We start from the raw sequence: 20,621 nt of genomic DNA on the forward strand, positions 1-20,621 counted from the left end.
GGCTCTTTACCATGTGCTCGTTGAAGGAACAATGGATATGTAGTCATCTAGGACCAAACTAGAATTGAATCTTAAATACCTTCAATGTCACAAGCAGCTTGCCCATCATAAGTTTTTCTGAAGTTTGTTAGTAACAATTTTGATAATATCCATTTAACAAAAAGAGGAGATTAATAACATTTTTTTTTAAAGATGATGTCTTAATGTATTGCCCAGGCTGGTCTGGAAATACTGGGCTCAAGCAATTCTTTTACCTTGGCCTCCCAAAATTTACAGGCATGAGCCCAGCCGATTACAAGCGTGAGCCCAGCCAATTAATAATATTTCTAAAAATAAATGTTCCACTATGCTTCCAACTTAGTGTTAAAAAAATACTAAATGCTTATATTAGTGATTATTCTTATTGAGTATTCATATTAAGAACTTTGTGAGAAAATAGCATCCTTTAAAACTGCTTAATCTTGACATATTAATATGGTGAAATTGTTAAGAATATGGGTGCTGGAGTCAGACTGTGGTGTGGGTCCAAAAGCCGGCTCTAGCTGTCTGGCTTTGGACAAGTTACTTAACCTCCCCATGGATTAGTCTCATCTGTAAAGCTGGGGTAATTATAGTACATAATTCATAGTGTTATGATAATTTAACAATAATACATGTAGAGCACTTAGAACAGTGCTGGGCAAACAGGTAGTGCTCAAAATGCTAGTTATTATGTCACATGAAACTAACTTTTAACCTGTGTATGTGTGTGGGTATATATAATCAACCTTACCTAAAAGAAATTTTTCATAAAGTTAATAGCTTTTTAACACAGGGAAAAGTTATATCATAATAAATTTCAGTGTAAATTATAAATTGTTAATACAAAATAAACCATTTCCAAATTTCTTTTCTTTTTTAGAGACAGGGTCTTGCTCTGTTATCCAGGCTGGAGTGCAGTGGCATGATCATAGCTCACTATAGCCATGAACTCCTGGGCTCGAGCAAGCCTCCTCCCTCTGTCTCCCAAGTAGCTGAGACTATAGATGCATGCCACCACACCCAGCTAATTTTTAAATATTTTGTAGAGACTGTGTTTCACTATGTTGCTCAAGCTGACCTTGAACTCCTGACTTCAAGTCAACCTCCCATATCAGCCTCTCAAAGTGCTGATATTAAAGGAGTAAGCCACTGTGCTCGTCCCTAAATTTCTATTCTTAGAAATGCCTCTTCATTGTGTAAAATAGAGGCTTTTCCTTTTGATGACTTAGGATTAAGGGTTTTGGGTATAATAGTTACAGTAGAGGCAGTATTCCATAGTGGTTAAGAGCATGATTCTGGAATAAGACTGCCTGAATCAGAATCCCGGATTTCATATTCTTCAGCTTTGTGACCTTTGGTCAAATTACTTCACATCTCTGAACCCCTGTTTTCTCATCTCTCCAGTGAGAATAACACCTATTTTATAGGGTCGTATAAAAGATTAAAAGTTTATATTTTCAGAGCACTTAGAACATTATCTGATGTATCATAAACACTACACAGTATTATATATTAGCCATTTTTGTAATTAGAACTAATCAATGCATTTGTACCCATACTATAGTATTTTACTGGTGAAAATTAATTGCATATTAAGATAATGTAAATTGAGAAATTTTGTTATAGTCTAGATTTTCTGAATTTTGGTCTCTTGTACCTTTTTAAAGAATTACATCTTTTGATTAGGTTGTGTATGATTTTTAAGTGTCCAATATAGAACCACAAAAGGGTAAGAAAATATTCTTCATTTCCATCTTACCCTTTACTCTGGTTCATGTAATGGAATTATAGAAGTGTATGTTGAGCTAGAGAAGAAATTCAAATTTTCTCCTTCTTTAAATAGAAAAGTTACAGTTGTAATTATTGGTCATGAAATACATATTTCAAAACTTCTCTTTATTAAGCTGTCAGCTTTTGTGGCTTATAACTATTGACGCTGATATTTCATCCACTTGCTAGTTGAGGGAGAATATAGATGGGCCAGCTTCTCTCCCCTATTACACTATAAGCTGTTGATTGGCAAGATTTGTATGTGTTTTTAACTTATATTCCTTATAATGCTTTAATACATAATGCCTTACACATTGTAGAAACAATATTTATTGAATAAGAGAATGATAAAATCAACATATAGGGATTTCTAAGTGCAGAATGTATACGTAGTAGTGGTTACCCCCTTTTGATATAGTACGTTCTTTTTAGAGAAGGGAATTTGAAGAGTAGCCCCTTTTTTAGTTAATGGAAGTAACTGAGCACTAGTACCAAAGACAGGCTTTATGAAATTATTTCCTTCTATATTTGATACTGTACTAGGATACTAACACTTTTTGCAAAATTTGTGCAATTTCTCACAAATAACACTGACAGAGTAGAGGTAATGGTCACGTAGTCTTGGTTTCTAGTATATTGTCTCTTGGTATAAATATCTGTATAATTCTTTTCTTATAGTAATTTGAACAGCATTATTGATTATAATTAAAGTAATTTGCCTAATTATAAACTGCAGAAGCATTTCAACATGGGAAAATGCATTGAAAGTAGTAATTTTATAAAGGATTTTCTGCCTGCCTTTTAATACTTCCTGCCTGAGTACACACTGCTAAAAGCAGAATCTGATCTTTGCTTGAACTTGTGCCTATTTAAATAGAACCCTGATCAAATATAACCAGTAATGTAAAAACTAAAAAATTTTATGCCAAGGAAAATAAACTTGTAAGCAAATGTAGGGCCTAATTTAAGGATTCCTAGTTCCTAGGAACCAATATAAAAATTTCTTAGCTACAGAGAATTTTAGGACATTTAAGAGCCTAAATTGTTTAAATTCCAAGCAAAGCAAAGTCCTTTATCCTACACCAGGTTGTGTAATCTTATGGAGATATGTCTTTCAAATAAAATACAAGGTATTTTGGCTCTTTTTTACATAGTATCTCTAATTTTTTCCTTTTTAACTACAATAATTTGTTTTTTAATTAATGTTGTTAGGAAGATCCTATTGTATGTTTTATACTGAGAACATATCTCAGTTAGAACCACTCACCTATCAAGTGCTCAATTGTCTCATTAGACCGTCTTTTTGGACAGTGTAGATCCAGAGGTTAAGTGAGCTTTGAAGGAATAATTTTATCTATCTTACTGTTTTGTGTGTTCACTATTAACATGTTAAGTTTTATACATATATATTTTTTAGTTGAACAGCCGTATCTTTGGACATGTAAAGATTTTTTATTTATTTATTTTTGAGACGGAGTTTTGCTCTTTGTTGCCCAGGCTGGAGTGCAGTGTCGTGATCTCAGCTCACTGCAACTTCCCCCTCCTGGGTTCAAGCGATTCTCCTGTCTCAGCTTCCCGAGTATCTGGAATTACAGGCACCCCCAACCAAGCCTGGCTAATTTTTGTATTTTTAGTAGAGACAGGGTTTCACCATGTTGGCCAGACTGGTCTCGAACTCCTGACCTCAGGTGATTTGCCTACCTTGGCCTCCCAGAGTGCTGGGATTACAAGCGTGAGCCACCATGCCCAGCTAAGATTTTTAATGTGCAAAGTACTTATTGTGAAAATTCAGGTATTTCAAAAACCTATAAAAAATAAAAATCTTGACTCTATTAACATTTTGGGTCTATCATACCAGACCCTTTGAATGACTAAACATAATTTTTTATAACACAAGTGGGATCTTGTTATGTATAATAGCTCATGATATATGTATCATTCAGGATCTTAGTATTTTAAAATTTATTTTCCTATGAATGTCTATAGAGTTACCACGTCCTTTTTAATAGCTGCATAATCCTGTTATATAGATGAACCTTAATTTAATCAGCCCCCTTTTAATCATTTGTTTCCAATTTTCTAATTATAAACAGTATGTATAGAAAATGCTTTTATGGTGGTGATGTATGTATATAAATATTTTCATATACATTCATAGATGTTGACTTGTAACTTACGATTGCTTTTGTCAGATTGCCCTTCAAAAGGGTTGTACCAATTTACATCCCTGCCAGGAGTATATGAGAGTTCCTCTTTTCCTATATCCTTTTACAAATGCTTTTAATGAAAAAGGCAAAAAATGTTGATAAATCTAATAGACAAGTATATATCTAGTTTGTTTTGCTGGCCATCTCTGTTGCCGTCTTTGCGAATCATCTGGTTATGTACATAATTTGCTCCCCTCCTTGTTACCCTCTTTTTAAGTTTGTCTCTTTCTGACTAATTTTAGGAATTATTTACATATTGTGGATACTAATTCTTTGTTATATATATAACAAACAATAGATTTTTTCAGTTTGTCATTTTCTTCCTCCTGCGTTTATGGTATCACTTGCTGTGTATTAATAGATGCTTTAAAAATTATATCTTATAAATGTTATGGCTTATGCTAAGAAATGCCTTTCTCACCTATAAAATCCGGTCTCTTTAAAGCTCTTCTAGTATTTTTGTGGTTTTATTTTTATTATTTTAGCCTTTGATCTATAATTTATTTTGATGAGAGATTGAAATAGGAATTCATCTTTTTCCTGCTAAGTGTCAACTACCTCAACATTTTTCATTAATTTACCTTGTTGATTTGGAAATTTCTTTGAAGGAGAATTTTAAATGCAATGTAAAGACTTACTAGATTTATTTGGGAATTTATTAATGGAGTTAGCAGTCAAATGGAAAAGAATTTGGATTCGGAACTCAAAATTGCATGCCTTTCACCTTCAGAGACGAGTTTAAAATTATATTGCTTATATTGGAAATCAAACGTGGTTTATAGATAGTGTTCAATTTCTATTTAACCTGGAATCTAAACTCCTAGAAGTGTTAAGTAACTAAATTTTTTAATGCTGTCTGTACTATTCATTCATTTATTCATTAAATATGAGGCACTATTTAAGGGACTGGTAATAGAGCAGTTATACAAATAGATAAGGTCCCTGCCCTCATGTATTTTGGCTGTATTAGAGGAGATATAAAAATAAGAAGTAATACATAAATGAACAAGATAATTATAGATTCTATAAGAGTTCTGAATGAAGTAACAAAGTGGTATGATGGGGGAAGGGTAAAGTTGAGGCTTTCCTGTATTTGAAAGATGGGAAGTAGCCAGTCATGTCCATGCCCGCAAAGCAAAGATAGTAGTAATCCAAATGTGGAGATTTGGGGGTGGGGGGTGGTAGAGGGAAGCATGCATGGCATGTTTGTTTTTCTGTATGTTTTGCTTGTCTATTTCATTTGGAAATTTCTCATTGACATTTGTGAGCAGATTTTTTTGAGTTTTTCTTTTCTTTTATTATTTTTTATTTTTTAATGTAGATTAATACTTTTTTTAAACTTTTAGGTTTGGGGACATGTGAAGGTTTGTTAGGTAAACTCGTGTTACAGGGGTTAGTTGTGCAGATTATTTCATCACTCAGGTATTAAGCCCAGTACCCAATAGTTATCTTTTCTGCTCCTCTCTCTCCTCCACCCTCCCTTCTCAGGTAGACCCCTGTGTCTGTTTTTTCCTTCTTTGTGTTAATAAGTTCTTATCATTTAGCTACAACTTCTAAGTGAGAACATGCAGTATTTGGTTTTCTCTTCCTGCATTAGTTTGCTAAGGATAGTGGTTCCCAGCTCCATCCATGTTTTTGCAAGACATGATGATCTTGTTCTTTTTTATGGCTGCATGGTATTCCCTGTGTATATGTACCACATTTACTTGATTTCTTTATCCAGTCTGTCATTGATGGGCTTTTAGGTTGATTCCATGTCTTTGCTATTGTGAATAGTGCTGCAGTGAACATTCATGTGCATATGTCTTTATAGTAGCATGATTTATATTCCTCTGGGTATATACACAGTAATGGGATTGCTGGGTCGTATGGTAGTTTTGCTTTTTGCTCTTTGAGGAATCGCCATACTGCTTTCTACAGTGGTTAAACTAAGACTCCCACCAACAGTGTATAAGTGTTCCCTTTTCTCCACAACCTCACCAGCATCTGTTATTACTTTTTTACTTTTTGATAATAGCCATTCTGACTGGTGTGAGATGGTATCTTATTGTGGTTTTGAATTGCATTTCTCTCATGATCAGTGATGTTGAGCTTTTTTTCATATGCTTGTTGGCTGCATGTGTGTCTTCTTTTCAGAAGTGTCTGTTCATGTGCTTTGTGAGCAGATTCTTTAATCCCAGGTCCTTGTCTGGCTGCAGTGTGATTCTGTGTTCACAGCATTTATCATACTACATTATTATCATTATTTGCTTGTCTGATTTCCCCTCTAGACCACGAGTTCTATGAAGCTAAGGACTTCATCTTTTATCTCTATTCTCAGTACCTATCACACTGGATACTCAATAAACATTGCAATGAGGAATTATAGACATACTTCAGGTTAATATATTATCATGTGCTTTGGATTCTGTTCTTCCCACCATCGCCTCAGGAATCTTACATTCTTGTTCTAGTATATGCAGACTCTGTCTTAACTAAATTATTTTCACAAGGATGTGATCAAGATCAAACCTTTCTTATTTTAAAAGACTTCCAAAATTCCCATAGTCTGTCTCCAATTATTGCATTATCTTTTTTCCCTTCACAGCTACTTTTAAGAATTTCTTACCTCCTTTTTATTCCTGACCCTACTTTTATCTGTTTGCAGCCTGAGATTATCAGTGACTTTCATTTTGCTAAATCCCGTTGAATTTTTTCAGTACTTGCCTAACTTGGCTCTTGAGTAGCACTAAATATTTAATTATTTCATTTTTCTTATATTTTCTTCCTTTGGTTTCCATGTCATTGTACTCTGGTGGTTTTCTGTCTTCTGTATGGGTGCCCTTTTGGTCTTCTTGGCAGACTTGTCTGTCTCTGTCTGAACGCAGAATCTTGGGATTCCTTAAGATGCCATTCTTAGAACAACACAGATGAGTAATTAAATGATATACTTTTTTTTTTTTTTTTTAGATGGAGTCTTGCTCTGTCACCCAGGCTGGAGTGCAGTGGCGTGATCTCGGTTCACTGCAAGCTCCGCCTACCGGGTTCACGCCATTAAATGATATACTTTTAATTCTTTCATAGTTGGTGTCCTTGAGAATAACTCTCAGCTTGGGAAAAATGATGTACAGATACAAGACAGAAAAGATTAAGTAAAAACCTTATAGTCCTGAATTTGAGTTGGAAATATCAGTATGAAGTCTGGATACTTTTTTTTTGTTGGAAGCATTTCTCCCCAACTCTTTGTACTTAAATTGTCTAGAAACAGTGACCAATCCACAATGAATGCTCACGTTGTGGTTTGAAAAAAATGTTTCTTAAGAAAACTACAGCTTCTTGGTAAAATGACTGACTCCAGGTCTGGGGAAAAAAAAATAAGAAGAGTCTGGAACGTCTTGTCATAACAGAAAATTGTCACAGACCACTATGATTGAATCAAAAACCAGCTTGCATTGTTTTTTTCATTTGCCAAAGATGGGACAAGTTAATCATCCATAAGAATAATAACTCTAATATACTGAGACTCATCAAATATGTTTCATCTGTGAGTTTATAAATGATGCTAAAAAATAAGATGTAATTGATCGTTTTTGGAGGATTGTAGTGCACCAATTTATTATTTTGCAAACTGGCAGGTAATGGAAAAGAATCAAGCATTTATTCCTGCCTCTCATATGATGGTTCACTGGCAAAGCAAATAGTAGATGAGGGAAAGCACTCTTCATAAATGTACTCCAGATGCAAAATTAAAAAGAAATGACAGGATATTACCGTTTGGCAACCTTAATTAATTAATGGATTTAGGTGGGCTGGGGACTGTGGCTTGTGCCTGTTATCCCAGCATTTTGGGAGGCCAAGATGGGAGAATCACTTGAGCCCAGGAATATAAGACCAGCCTGGGCAACATAGTAAGACTCCATCTCTACAAAAAAATAGAAAAATTAGCCCAGTGTGATGGCACGTGCCTGTAGTCCCAGCTACATAGGAGGCTGAGGCAGAAGGATCATTTTAGGCCAGGAGTTCAAGGCTGCAGTGAGGTATGATCGTACCACTGCACTTCAGCCTGAGCGACAGAGACCTTGTCTCTTAAAAAAAATAGTAAATTTTAAAAATTAAAAAAATAATGGATTTAGGCATTGATCATCGTCTACTAATTTCATAGAAGGAAGCAACCAAACATTTCCTGAAAAAATAACACATTATCCTTTATAAAGTGATCTTCCTGAAAAAAATTCTAACCTAAATATGACTAAGGCGCTAGATTCAATTCTCAATTTACAAAAACCACAGAAGAACATCTCAAATGACACTACAGGGGTGCAATCAGTAAAATCTAGGCTCTGGAAGATCTACAGAGAAACTTCACTTTCATCAACAAATAAATCACAAGGGTAGAAAAGATGGGGGATCTTATAAATGAAAAGACTTCCCCACAGACAGCTAGGTACCTATTTTTTCCTCCTATAGGGCTTTTGCATGCCTGTCTTGTAACACTGTGTTGTTTTGAAGTGGTCTGTTTATAGGCATTTTTATCCCATTATACTATGTTCCTCAAGACCAGGGAATGACTTCTTAATCTTCCTATTTATTTTTCTAGTGCCCAACACAATGCCTGACATTTGTTGGAGCAATCAGCAAATGTTTTCTTTATAAATTTTACTGGATGATTTCAGTGGTTGGTCAGTCATAGTCATCTTTGATCTTAAGTTTTTTAGACTAGCAAGCTGACCAGTCATAACAGTTCTGTATTTGCCTTTTATATGTTTTGACTATTTTGAGCACAACTGATTCTTCTTCTTTTTTTAGTACTTCTAGTTGGTGTGCTTATTGTCAAAGACATTCCCATCCTCTGGCATGGCAATTACTTTATTGCTTTTTCTAATTGTAAAGATCATATATTTTCACTGTAAAATTGTAAAGTATAAAAAAAGAAAACCATTACTATTAACTAAAACACACTCAAGCCCAGCCATCATTATTAGTTTTTAGAAATATAATTTTATCCACTCTGTCTCTCTACCTTCCCCCACACCCCCACACAGAGTTTTCCACAAATAGGGTAATGTCACTATACATCCTGCTCTGGAACCTGCTTCTTCCCCACCGTATATCCCATTCAACATGCTAGGTATCTCTTTCCACATCAGTAAATATGGCTGTACATTGTTTGGGGACACATGATATTCCTTCTTATTAAGGTATCTTAATTAACCAACTCAGTACTGATAAACGTTGTGTTTCTTTATAATTTTGTGTAATCATTCTCTTATCAAAAATGTTGTAATGAATTACTTTGAACACAATCATTTGCACATGTGTACAGTTTTCTCCTTAGGTTAGAGGTGTGTTTGTTGGGTCAAAGTGTTACGTTCATTTAAAATTTCTATATTGCCCTACCACTCTTCAGAAAATTTAGACCTGTTTTCATTGCCCCAGCAGTTGATTAGCAAGGTTCTATTATACTAAACGTCTTGTTCATTGGCTCTAAACGCTAGTCTTCAGGTAAAGTAACTCTTGATTCTTTTTTTTTTTTTTTTTTAGCTCTTTAGTGTCTTTTCTTGAATTATTTCTCTTCTGTGTGTTGGCAGCAAGGACTATTAAAGTTTGTCTATGATAGAGATGATGAGCTGGACAAGAATTCAAATAAATGCAAATTAGGATATTATTGTTTTGTAGTAACTACCTAACTCTATTATATCCATCATATTGTAATGTGTTTTTGAAAAATAATGTGGAATATTATACCTCTTAAATTCTTAATCACATTTATACAAAAGCCACATTTATAAATGTCATCCTATTTATATGTGCTTGGAGGAACTAAGATAATATTAGAACTATTTTTTTAACTTAATAATGTGTCAGTCCATATTCATTTATTCCAGAAGCCTCTTGTAGAGTGAAGATAATGAGTTTTGAAGTCTGACTGACCTTTACTCTGATTTCAGCTTTGTCACTCACTTAGTTATATGCAAAAATCAGTTAACTTTTCTGAATCTCAATTTATCTGCAAAATTGGGACATGTTTTATTGCTGTGTATTTGAATGATTGCTCTCAGGAGTAAATAAAACGTCACATGTGAAAATACTTAGCATAATTGCTAGCCAATATCAGTAATTCAGTATTTGCTCACTTATTTTGTGGTATTTTGTGAGTGATACATAGTGTTTCTTAGATATGTATTTACTATCATCTATACTGTTGCTTTCACAGAAATCTTCTCTACATATACCCTCAGAGTCTTAATTTTGCCAATCGTCAAGGTTCTGCTAGAAATATAACAGTGAAAGTCCAGTTTATGTATGGAGAGGATCCAAGCAATGCCATGCCGGTAAGAAATGTTCTTTTACTTTTCTAATTTTTTGTATTAAGTTCAAATAGACTTTTTTCTTTCTCTTTGGTTGGCAACTGCAACCTGGAAATTAATGTGATCTTTTAAACCAAATTTCTAACTGCATTACTTTCTGTATAGATAGTAATGACATTACTTGAAGACTAACTTATTTTTGAAGACTTGGTATATGTTAGGCACTCCTAGAAATACAAAGATGAATAAGACTTGTAATCCAGAGGATATAAAATGAATACATATAAATCTAAAATAGTGATTTTCAAAAGAGGGTTAGATCACCTAGAGAACTCTATCAAAGTAGAGATATCTTTTCTGTACTTTTGGCGTCTGTGATTCTTATTCTCCTCAACTCCCTTTAGAATGTAAGACCAGCTAAGGAGGTGGGAAGTGATGTGTGGTATATGAGGCTGTGTTATAGTTTGAAAATGCTCCGTGGGTGATTTTAATATGTATGGCTTTTCCTACCTTGGTTGACAAACTCTGGCATTAGTTCTCAATCTTGGCTGCACATTAGATTCACCTGGGAAGCTTTTCAAACTACCAGTGTTCAGGCTGAATCTCACTTAAATCATAATGTATGGGGATTGGACCAGGTTTCAGTATTTTTAAGTCTCCCCAGGGATTACATTTTGCAGACAATGTTGAGAATCAAGCTATGTGCTAATTATTAGAAGATTGGTATAGGGATTCAAAGGAATAGGTAGGTATTCAGAGGTGGGAGATAATGCCTTACTGAGGTAACAGGCATCTCATGGAAAAGGTACTTTTGTGCTGAAACCAAAGGTCATTAAAATGTTAATAGTGTGTTTGGAGAGCAGGGAAAGGAAAGCATTTCAAGTTGGGGAATGCCTGTGAACAGTAATGACAGTGGTGAGTTGCCAGGGAACCAGAGCACTGGAAGAAAAATCAGAAATAGTAGATTGAGACCAGACTAGAGATTCTTGACTGTCCAAATTGTCATTCAGGATTTGTGGGACACTAATAAATGCAAGTTTCATGAGAGTGGATTTTTGGCTCAGCTGAAGTCAGTAACATATGGAATAGAAATATGCTATTGCTATAGATTCTCAACCTCTGAGAACCCTAGTGGGATGAAAATGAGCTAAGAATAGGTGCATTGTTAATAGTCTTATTTTATCCTTCCATGTCCATCTTTTAATGAAGTTCTTCTGATTTTCCACATACTGGGAAAGATACATTTTCATCTACCCTGTTGCCTCAGTTACATCAACATTTGTAGATATCCTTGACAACAGTGAGCACAAATTATTCATCTTTGTATTCTCGTATGGCATTTTTTTCAGATTATTGCATATAATACATACTGAATAAATATTTGTTGAATAATTGTAGAATTTATTTTTGAGATTTGGAATTCACATTTCATGTTTTATACTAGTTCATTTCTGCTGAAGGAATGAATGTACTATGATAGTTGATGAAAAGATACTAGATTGTGAAAATAGATACTTGGTCAGCCTATGTGTGAGTTGCCATATGAATTTGAGCATATGACAAATGTAATATATGTAGAATAATCTATTTTTTATTGTTTACCTAACAAACTCTTCCTTGTCTTATCATATATGTGGCCTCCTCTACAGAGCCCCAGCTGCACCCATCCTATACCGACAGTTAGACCTCTCCCTCTTTGGTGCTACCATAGCATCTTCTCACTTCTTTCATGGGACTTTATCACTTGATGATTCTATATTTCTTAATTTCACCCATTAGATTGTGAGCTCCTTGAGGGCAGGGACGATGTCTTACTCATGTCTATATCTTGACTCCTATCACATTTTTGGATAAATAATTAATGCTCAATCCATATTGCTAAATGATTAAAAGTACATGTCAAATGGTCAAAAAAGGAACACTGTCTGCTTTATGTCATATTATGAAAATAAACAAGTTATTTTGTGAAAAGAGATAGCTTCTCAGAGGGAAAAAAGGTATTGCATTTCTTTTACTTGTGTGTTATTAGTCATATGAAAATACAATGTTTTTATGTATGAAATGGCTGATTTGAAAGAGTATATAAACATAGACATACTGTGTTTGCTTTTTTAAAAAAAAGGGCCGTTTAAATGGGTCCTAAGATAACTTTTTGATAATGTAATATTGACATGATAAAATTGTAAACTTCATAATTCTGGCACAGGAACAATTTATGAAAACATACTAAGGTATTTGTAAATTGATGAAATAATATATATCTTAGGAAAGTCATAATTATTACACTTGTACATACCCTTAAAATAAAAGAGCCTGCTTGAAATGTTGCAAAAAGAAACAGAAATACCTGCTTAATATGCCCTTCTAATTAAGGATGATGCCAATTAATCTCTTTATATAAATAATAAACTTTGAGTTGTTTTACCAGTTGTGTTGATGGAATTGTCTGACATGTTCACATATCTATTCATGCATATGTAAAGATGGCTATACAGACTTTAAAAGTTTAATCTCTGGCTAGATAACACTGCAAGTCTGTCTCACATAGGAATTATAGCTATAACCTTGACATTGAGCCATTTATCTAATCAGCTGCTCTAATTAACCACAGTATTCCTGTTATTACTCCAGAAGTCAAGAGACAGATATACAAGGCTGAATTACTTTATCTATAAACTTATTCCAAAAGTAATATTGTATTCTTTTTAATGTGGTGGATTAAAAATATGTATATATGCAAAAATATAAGAATGGAGCTCCTCCTCTATTGTAGAGTAGCTTGAAGGAAATATTAGAAGCAAAGGATACATAGCTTGACCTAAAATAGGATTTCTGATATCATATATAATTTATATTTGACTTTCAGAATGACTCTGCTGTTTTAGTGTTGAAGCCAACAATTTGTATAGTAGGTTTATGCCACTATTTATATTTCTTACATAAGTTCCAAATAATATGCTACATCTGATTTAAAAGTGAATTCTTCACCTTCTTTAAGAAAAAGGAAAGAAATGTATCTAATTTCCCAGTAGATATAAATAAAATTGATAGAAACTTTTGAAATATTTAAATGTCAGATGGGTCTGTTGTTGAAAAGAAACTTATAGTTAAGCAATTGAACTTTTTGATGAACGTCAGTAGGCACATTGTTCTTCATTGGGCTGATTTTGCCCATTTTTCTCAAATAGTTATTAAATCAGACAAATTCTTACATAGTTATGAAACATCCAGCATTTACTACAACAAAGTTTCAACATGCTGTTATTTGTTTCAGGTAATCTTTGGTAAATCTAGCTGTTCAGAATTTTCAAAGGAAGCCTATACAGCCGTAGTATATCATAACAGGTACTGAATTCAAATATTTCTTTCAAAGTTACTCACTTCTCAGTGGCATTGTTAGCACTCACATTAGTGTGTTTACCAAATGCTTTGCTGCACTAAATGTGCCAAATTCAAGGCTGACATCAGAGTTATAATTTTCAACCTGTGGATGCACAGCCATTTTCTATTGACATCCCAAATATGACTTTGTACACCAAACATCTTTTCTATCGAATTCTCTGATCCTTTCATTTTTATTATATTGTTATTGATTATCATTGTGGCCGCTGGTCCTTTGGTCTTTCCCAGTTATTTCCACCTGACACTTTGTAGTAACTTTACCCTTTACTAAGCTTGAACACATTAGTCAGTTAAATTGGTGATGTTACCAGTATCCATTAATTCTTTGATTTAGTGACTTGTCATTTTTCTTCCTTGGGAAATTGCTAACTTTGGATAACCTTTAATTTCTTCTTTCTTTTGGGGGGATTATTGAATACTGTTGGAGAAAAATCACAAAATTGTACTAATCAGGACTATCACAAATTGATGTTATTGTATCATATGATAGGGCTACAGCAATTCATTTTATCTTTTTTTTTTGGGGCCCACAGCTCTTTTATAATCTTATTGTTTTAACACTTTGCCTTCATTTAGCAGTAGCTACAGGAGTTTCTTCTAGCTCCTACTTCTTTTCTGTGTGCTTTACTCTCAGCATTCCTATTTATCAAGACTATCCAACTTGACGTGGTCCATCAACTTCTCTACTCTTCATCTCAAATTCTCTATACTGATTTGCCTTTCCTTCTGTTTCAAGGGGAGTGATGGCCTACTCCCTGTTAAATGTGAATCTTTTCACCTCTGCTTTCAAATGATCCTTTTAACCTCTTCCAGAATATAAGTCAATCATTTATCCGGTTTCTTGCAGCATTAGTCTCCTGCTTCATTGGCTCTGTCTCTTATTCTCAAAAAGAAGCTTCTGTTTCCATACTTAAAAACACAACAGTCCTTTCTCAGTGCTGTTGTATAGTATGTATTTTCCTTGCCCTTCTTAAAACTTTCTTCTTTCTTGTCTTTATATTGTGGCCTTGTCTTGAGCTTCCTTCTACCTCTTTGAACACTTCTTTTTTTTTTCTGTAGTATTCTTTTTCCCGTAAGTGTAAGGCATTCCACACAAAACACTAACGTTTTGCCCTTAACCCTCATTCTTAATATATTGTTTTCTTAAATAATCGTACATGTATCTCTCAGAGTTACATTCAGTGAAAATGCTACTGCTTTAATATTTATGTGGATTGTTTCCAACTCTATTTTTAGTAATACCTTCCTTCTGAAGTACAGATATGTATTTTTAGTGGCCTACTGGACATACTCATTTGGATGCCCTGCTGTCTTCTCTGTGTTCATATATCTATCCTTGACTCTTGTCCTGACCCTATGTCTTTCTTACTCTCCATTTTTATTAATGATACCACCATTTTCCGGTTACTCTGGCGCAAAATTTAAGACATCTTTGTCTTTCCTCTTCTCTAATATTCAATCATCTGTTAAGTCTTGCTGATTTCTTTTCTGCTTTATTACTAAACATAACCTGTGCTGTCCTGTTTCTGGGCCAATCTTGGTTTTTTTTCTATTATAATACCAAATCCCTTTACTTATTGAACTCCTACTCATTCTTCAAGGTCCATATCAAATATTACCTCCTAAGTTACAATTCCCTGACCTCAAACTTGAAGTAATCTGTTCAGCTCTGTTTTTGAAGCACATAACCCTATATGCTGTATACCAGGGGTCGGCAAAAATTTTCTACAAAGGACTGGATGGTATATATTTTAGGCCTGTGGTTATATGGTCTCTCTTGCAGCCATTCATCTATGCCATTATAGTGCAAAAACAGCCATAGGCAGTAAGTAATGTTACAAATAAATGGGTGTAGCTGTGTTCCAATAAAGCTTTATTCATGGACATTGAAATTTGAATTTCATATTATTTTCACATGTTGTGAAATATTATTCTTTTTTACCCCCAATCATTTAAAAATGTAAAAACCATTCTTAGTTTGCAGGCTATACAAAACCAGGCGGTGAACTATTTTTAGCTCATAGGCCATAGTTTGCCAACCCCTGTTTTATAGCATAGCTATTGATATATATGTGTCTTACTTATATTCCTGCTGTTGCCTACTTTTTGAGGGAAGTTTTTTTTTAATCTTCATCTTTAAAACCACCACAAAAGTAATGCAATGTTTAGCCAAAGGTGGGCAATTAAACCTACTTATTGAATGAATAGCTCTCTTAGATATTTAATTTTCAACAAAAGTCTTCACATTACATGATTTTTAGGACAGAAGTGAACTAAAACACTGAATACCAAGAAATATATTGATAAGGAAGATAGTAATTTCTAAAAATTATCTCATTTTATTGCTAGGTCTTTATTTTTGTTCTCAGCATTAGTGGAATTAAAATGACTATGCCATCTGACATTGTTGGTAAACTCAACTTTCATAATTCAGTGGTGATTGGTGGGATTAGTAATAAGATGCCTAGTGTCTTATTTTTTTTCACTGAAGTCATCAAGTTCTCAGATGGCTAGCATTAGCTATCTTTCTTGTTTATTATCAAAAGCCTTGTTCTACTTAATATTCCTGTGTTCAAGTCTATACCTGTTAATGTTTTTGAGGCTTATTTGAGATGGGAGGATATTTGACCTATTAACATCTAAGGAAGAAAACCTGATTGGTGGGACAGACCTCGCTTTAAAGATAGTTGGAGCAATATGGTTTGGTTGCATTTTTGTTGAATATAATTCTGAGAGATACTAACTGAATATGGAAGGTTGGGATGCTAAGGTTTTATCCCTTTTTGTTATGAATAGCAGCCGTGCTTTTCTATAAAAGTGCCCTCTTGGGATTATTCTCAGTGAATATTGAGAAGAAAGTGTCATTGGTTTGGTCAAACAAGATATTTGATGTATTCTTAAGAGTCTGGAAGCGCTTCTAAACTGAGGCAAATGCAGTTTGTGGGCGTTTCCTGATTTTACCGGTTTTTTTTTTGTTTGTTTTAGCGGTCAATTCTAGTCCATATTTAGGATTTAGGTAACTCTTTTTATTTCTTCAACAATGAGATGGTTGATATAAGACAGTCTATAGAGCAAAACTTGATCTTTTTTTTTTTTTTTTTTTTTCGGTCTCACTCTGTCACCTAGGCCAGAGTGCAGTGGCAGGATCATAGCTCACTGCAGCCTTGAACTCCTGGACTCAAGTGATCCTCTCATCTCGGCCTCCCAAGTAGCTAGGACTTTTTAAAATTTTTTGTAGAGATGAGTCTGGCTATGTTGTGCAGACTGGTCTCAAACTCCTGACTCCAAGTGATCCTGACGCCACAGCCTCCCAAAGTGCTGGGATTACAGGTGTGAGCCACTACACCTGGCCTCCAATGTGATATTTTGATATTAAGTTGTCTAAAGATGCCTTTTTTCCCATTTTTTTACAAAAGGATGATAAACATTAGTTTTAATATGAAAGCATTCTCCTATGAAGGAAAAATGTTTTATATAATGTTTATCAGAATTGGCTCATAAATAGAGAACTCCCTACCTTAGTGTCCTCTTTTATGCAGCTTCCAATCTAATGGAGATCTCAGGATCAAGGTGGTGATTATTAATGAACTTTTAAATAGTAGGATTACTCAGCCGATTAAGAAAATTGGGATGAGAAATTTCAGAAACAGTGGCAGCTCTCTTATATGGAAGTAAGATTTAGTTATTTAGAGATTGGGGATAAAGAAAAATATTTTGGACTAGAGGAAAAATTAAACATGAATCTTAAAATTTTAAAATTATTCAAATATACAAATACATTATTTATTTTGGACAAATTACTGACTGTTGATTTTTTTTTTTTTTTTGTATGAAGGTCTCCTGATTTTCATGAAGAAATCAAGGTTAAGCTTCCTGCTACTTTAACTGACCATCATCACTTGCTTTTTACTTTTTATCATGTTAGTTGTCAACAAAAACAAAATACTCCTCTTGAAACACCAGTTGGATATACAGTAAGTCCTTTTGGTTCAATATTTAGATCAAAGAGCTAAAATAATGGTGATATTTAAGATATAATTGATATTTCTGGTTATTTGTGGGTTTCTTTTCTTTTTTTTTTTTGAGACAGAGTCTCTGTCTCCCAGGCTGGAGTACAGTGGCGCAATCTTGGCTCACTGCAACCTCCGTTTCCTGGGTTCAAGCAGTTCTCCTGCCTCAGCCTCCTGAATAGCTGGGATTACAGGTGCCCGCCACCATGTCCAACTAATTTTTTTGTATTTTTAGTAGAGATGGGGTTTCACCATGTTTGCCAAGTTGGTCTCAAACTCTTGGCTTCAAGTGATCTGCCTGCCTCGGCCTCCCAAAGTGCTAGGATTACAGGCGTGAGCCATGGCGCCTGGCCTGTTTCTTGTTATTTAAATATTTCTTGTCTGATTCCCCACAGTTATGAAGTTGCATTGATTAGGAAGAGCCATTATAACAAGAAAATGCCCATTAATGTAATTAACTAATGTAATTAATTGATTTATTGACTAACACGTATAAACACTTGGGTGTTGGTCCTGATTATTAGGTGTATACCCAACAATGCAGTATAAATATAATAGGTTCATAGACTCTTCAGCAGATAATGATTTTATATAAAAAGTAAAAGAGACTATTGGAGAATAAATTAAAACCCTTGAGTATTTTTCAAAATTATGCTTTCCAGCTTGGCATAACCCCATCTCTACCAAAAATACAAAAATTAGCTAGGCGTGGTGTCGTGCACCTGTGATCCCAGCTGCTAGGGAGGCTGAGATGGGAGGATTGCTTGAGCCCGGGAGGCAGAGGTTGCAGTGAGCCAAGATCATGCCACTGCACTCTGGCCTGGGTGATGGAGTGAGACCCTTGTCTCAAAAAAAAAGAAAAAAAAATTACTATGGTTGAATTGCAAAGATAAACCTAAGATGAAGGAAGTCATGGTATAACACAGTTCTGTCAGAAAAATTATGCTTTCAGCCAGAAGAGAAAAGCCAACATTTGATTCATTATTTTTGTCTCTTGCAGTTTGTGACATGAGTTTTGCTCTAACTGTAAGAAAATAAATTTATGATCATACTTTTTGTTTCTATCATTCCTGTCTAATCAATTATTTCTTTCACTATTTACATTGAAATGATTATCTCAGTTTTAAAATGGATTTACTTCATGGCTTTTTTCTAAGACCAACTTTTTGCCTCTAGATTTTAATATTGCATGGTTAGTAATAATAATGTTTTGGTGATATCTTCCTTAATAAAATTTCATTAGGGAAACTTCTCTTTAGAGGGATTATGAAGGCCTATTATTATTATTACTTGTATAATTAAATCCCTTAATGTTTGATGATATGAGACAAATTTGGCTTGTACCAAGTTCTTAAAACATGCTAAGTAATTATTTTTATAGCAAGCATATTTAAAATAAAATTGTTTTCTTTTCATTTAAAAGTGGATACCAATGCTTCAGAATGGACGGTTGAAGACTGGCCAGTTTTGCTTGCCAGTCTCATTGGAAAAACCACCACAGGCTTATTCTGTACTGTCTCCTGAGGTCAGTGTCTCCCATGTTGACTTTCTCCAGATTGAATGAAATGGGTTTTTTACTATAAAGATGTTTTTACCAAGCAAACTCTTGCCATTTCTTCTACTTAAAGTTTATAGATAATGAAGGAAAAGTATTTTCTCCCGTGGTTAAAATTCTTTTACGTAAAACTTAAAAGCTTTTATCCTGTTTTTAAATTTAAATTTAAATTTCATTTTAAATTTAAATATCCTCATTTTAAAACCAAAATAATACATGGAATGTAAACTCAAAAGATCATTTTGGAGAATTTTCATACTGTAACTTGAGAAACTTCTTTAAATAAGTGAATATTTCTTTTTTATTTTTAGTAGACTTAACATTTCACTAAAAGACTGGAGGAAGGAAAACAGATTTAAATTAATTTTTTAGAATCTTTTTGTAATTGAAGATCATGTGAATGAAAACAAAGTAGCTGTGAACCTGTAATACATGAGATATTGGCAACTTTGATGATTACATATGGGATTTGAAAGACTTGTAACACAAATATTGGAAAAATCTCAATCAAGAATCAATAGCCACCGTTCATAAACCAAAGTTCCTCTTGAGAGAAACACAATGGTTGTCAGTGTCTCTTAATGATTTTGAATATAACTGCTGGTAAATGTTACTCTAAAATACGTTTTGTGAATATTTTCCTGGTGCTATTTGTTTTCAGAATACAATTCAAAATGTATTCACAAATAAATTTTTATGTATTTTTATTTTTAAAAAACAATTCAAGGCTATTGCTCTGATCTTATTTCTCACTGTTCTCTGTCACTCACTTTTGATAGCCACATAGCACAGAGCCTCTGCTGTTCCTTACACACGAAAAGTGCATTTGCATTTCAGGCCCTTTGCTCTTCCCTCTGCTGGCAGTGCTCTATCACAAAGCCTGGTTCTTCATTTTACTCAGACCTCTACTCAAATATCACCTCACCAAGGAAGTCATCTATGATTATTCTAAATAGCAGCCTCTCCCACTTTATCTCTTTATTTTTCCTCATGTCATTTATCATTGACTTTGTATTTAAAATGTTTTTTGTTTATTTATTCTCTATAGAGTATAAACACTATGAGGGTAGGAACTTTGTCTGTCTTGCTCATTGCTGTCTACAAGTATTTAGAACAGTACTTGGCACATCATAGACACTCAGTATATATTTATTAGATTAATGAATAAAGACAGTAGAGTAAGAAATATGACTCTCCCTCCTCCCAATCTTTCATTCATTTTTCCAGGGACACATCTTTTCAGTGATGACTTTTTCATGTGACTTTGTTATATAGAAAGGTGGCCATTTGTCAGAGAGCATTATGTTTCAAAGGAGATGTTTTAAAAGAAAATATATTTTTGTTGAAGTTAAGGATTTGTTTTTACTTA

General features: G+C 34.0%; 1 protein-coding gene across 12 annotated transcripts in view; it reads left to right on the forward strand.

The window, feature by feature from the left end:
• DOCK7 (dedicator of cytokinesis 7) overlaps positions 1-20,621 on the forward strand; it is a 232,910-nt gene that overhangs the window by 91,232 nt on the left and 121,057 nt on the right. For 11 of the 12 annotated variants that reach the window (XM_055091843.2, XM_063600783.1, XM_034966435.3 and 8 more), the window contains exons 15-18: positions 10,192-10,309; positions 13,560-13,630; positions 17,523-17,661; positions 19,121-19,222. In XM_055091843.2, the coding sequence (XP_054947818.1) occupies positions 10,192-10,309; positions 13,560-13,630; positions 17,523-17,661; positions 19,121-19,222 (430 nt within the window). Of the gene's footprint in view, positions 1-10,191; positions 10,310-11,934; positions 12,710-13,559; positions 13,631-17,522; positions 17,662-19,120; positions 19,223-20,621 lie in introns of those variants that run through there. The other variant, XM_034966462.4, reaches the window with a different exon arrangement.

Source organism: Pan paniscus, chromosome 1 (assembly GCF_029289425.2).
Source record: "Pan paniscus chromosome 1, NHGRI_mPanPan1-v2.0_pri, whole genome shotgun sequence".
Classification (NCBI taxonomy): domain Eukaryota; kingdom Metazoa; phylum Chordata; class Mammalia; order Primates; family Hominidae; genus Pan; species Pan paniscus.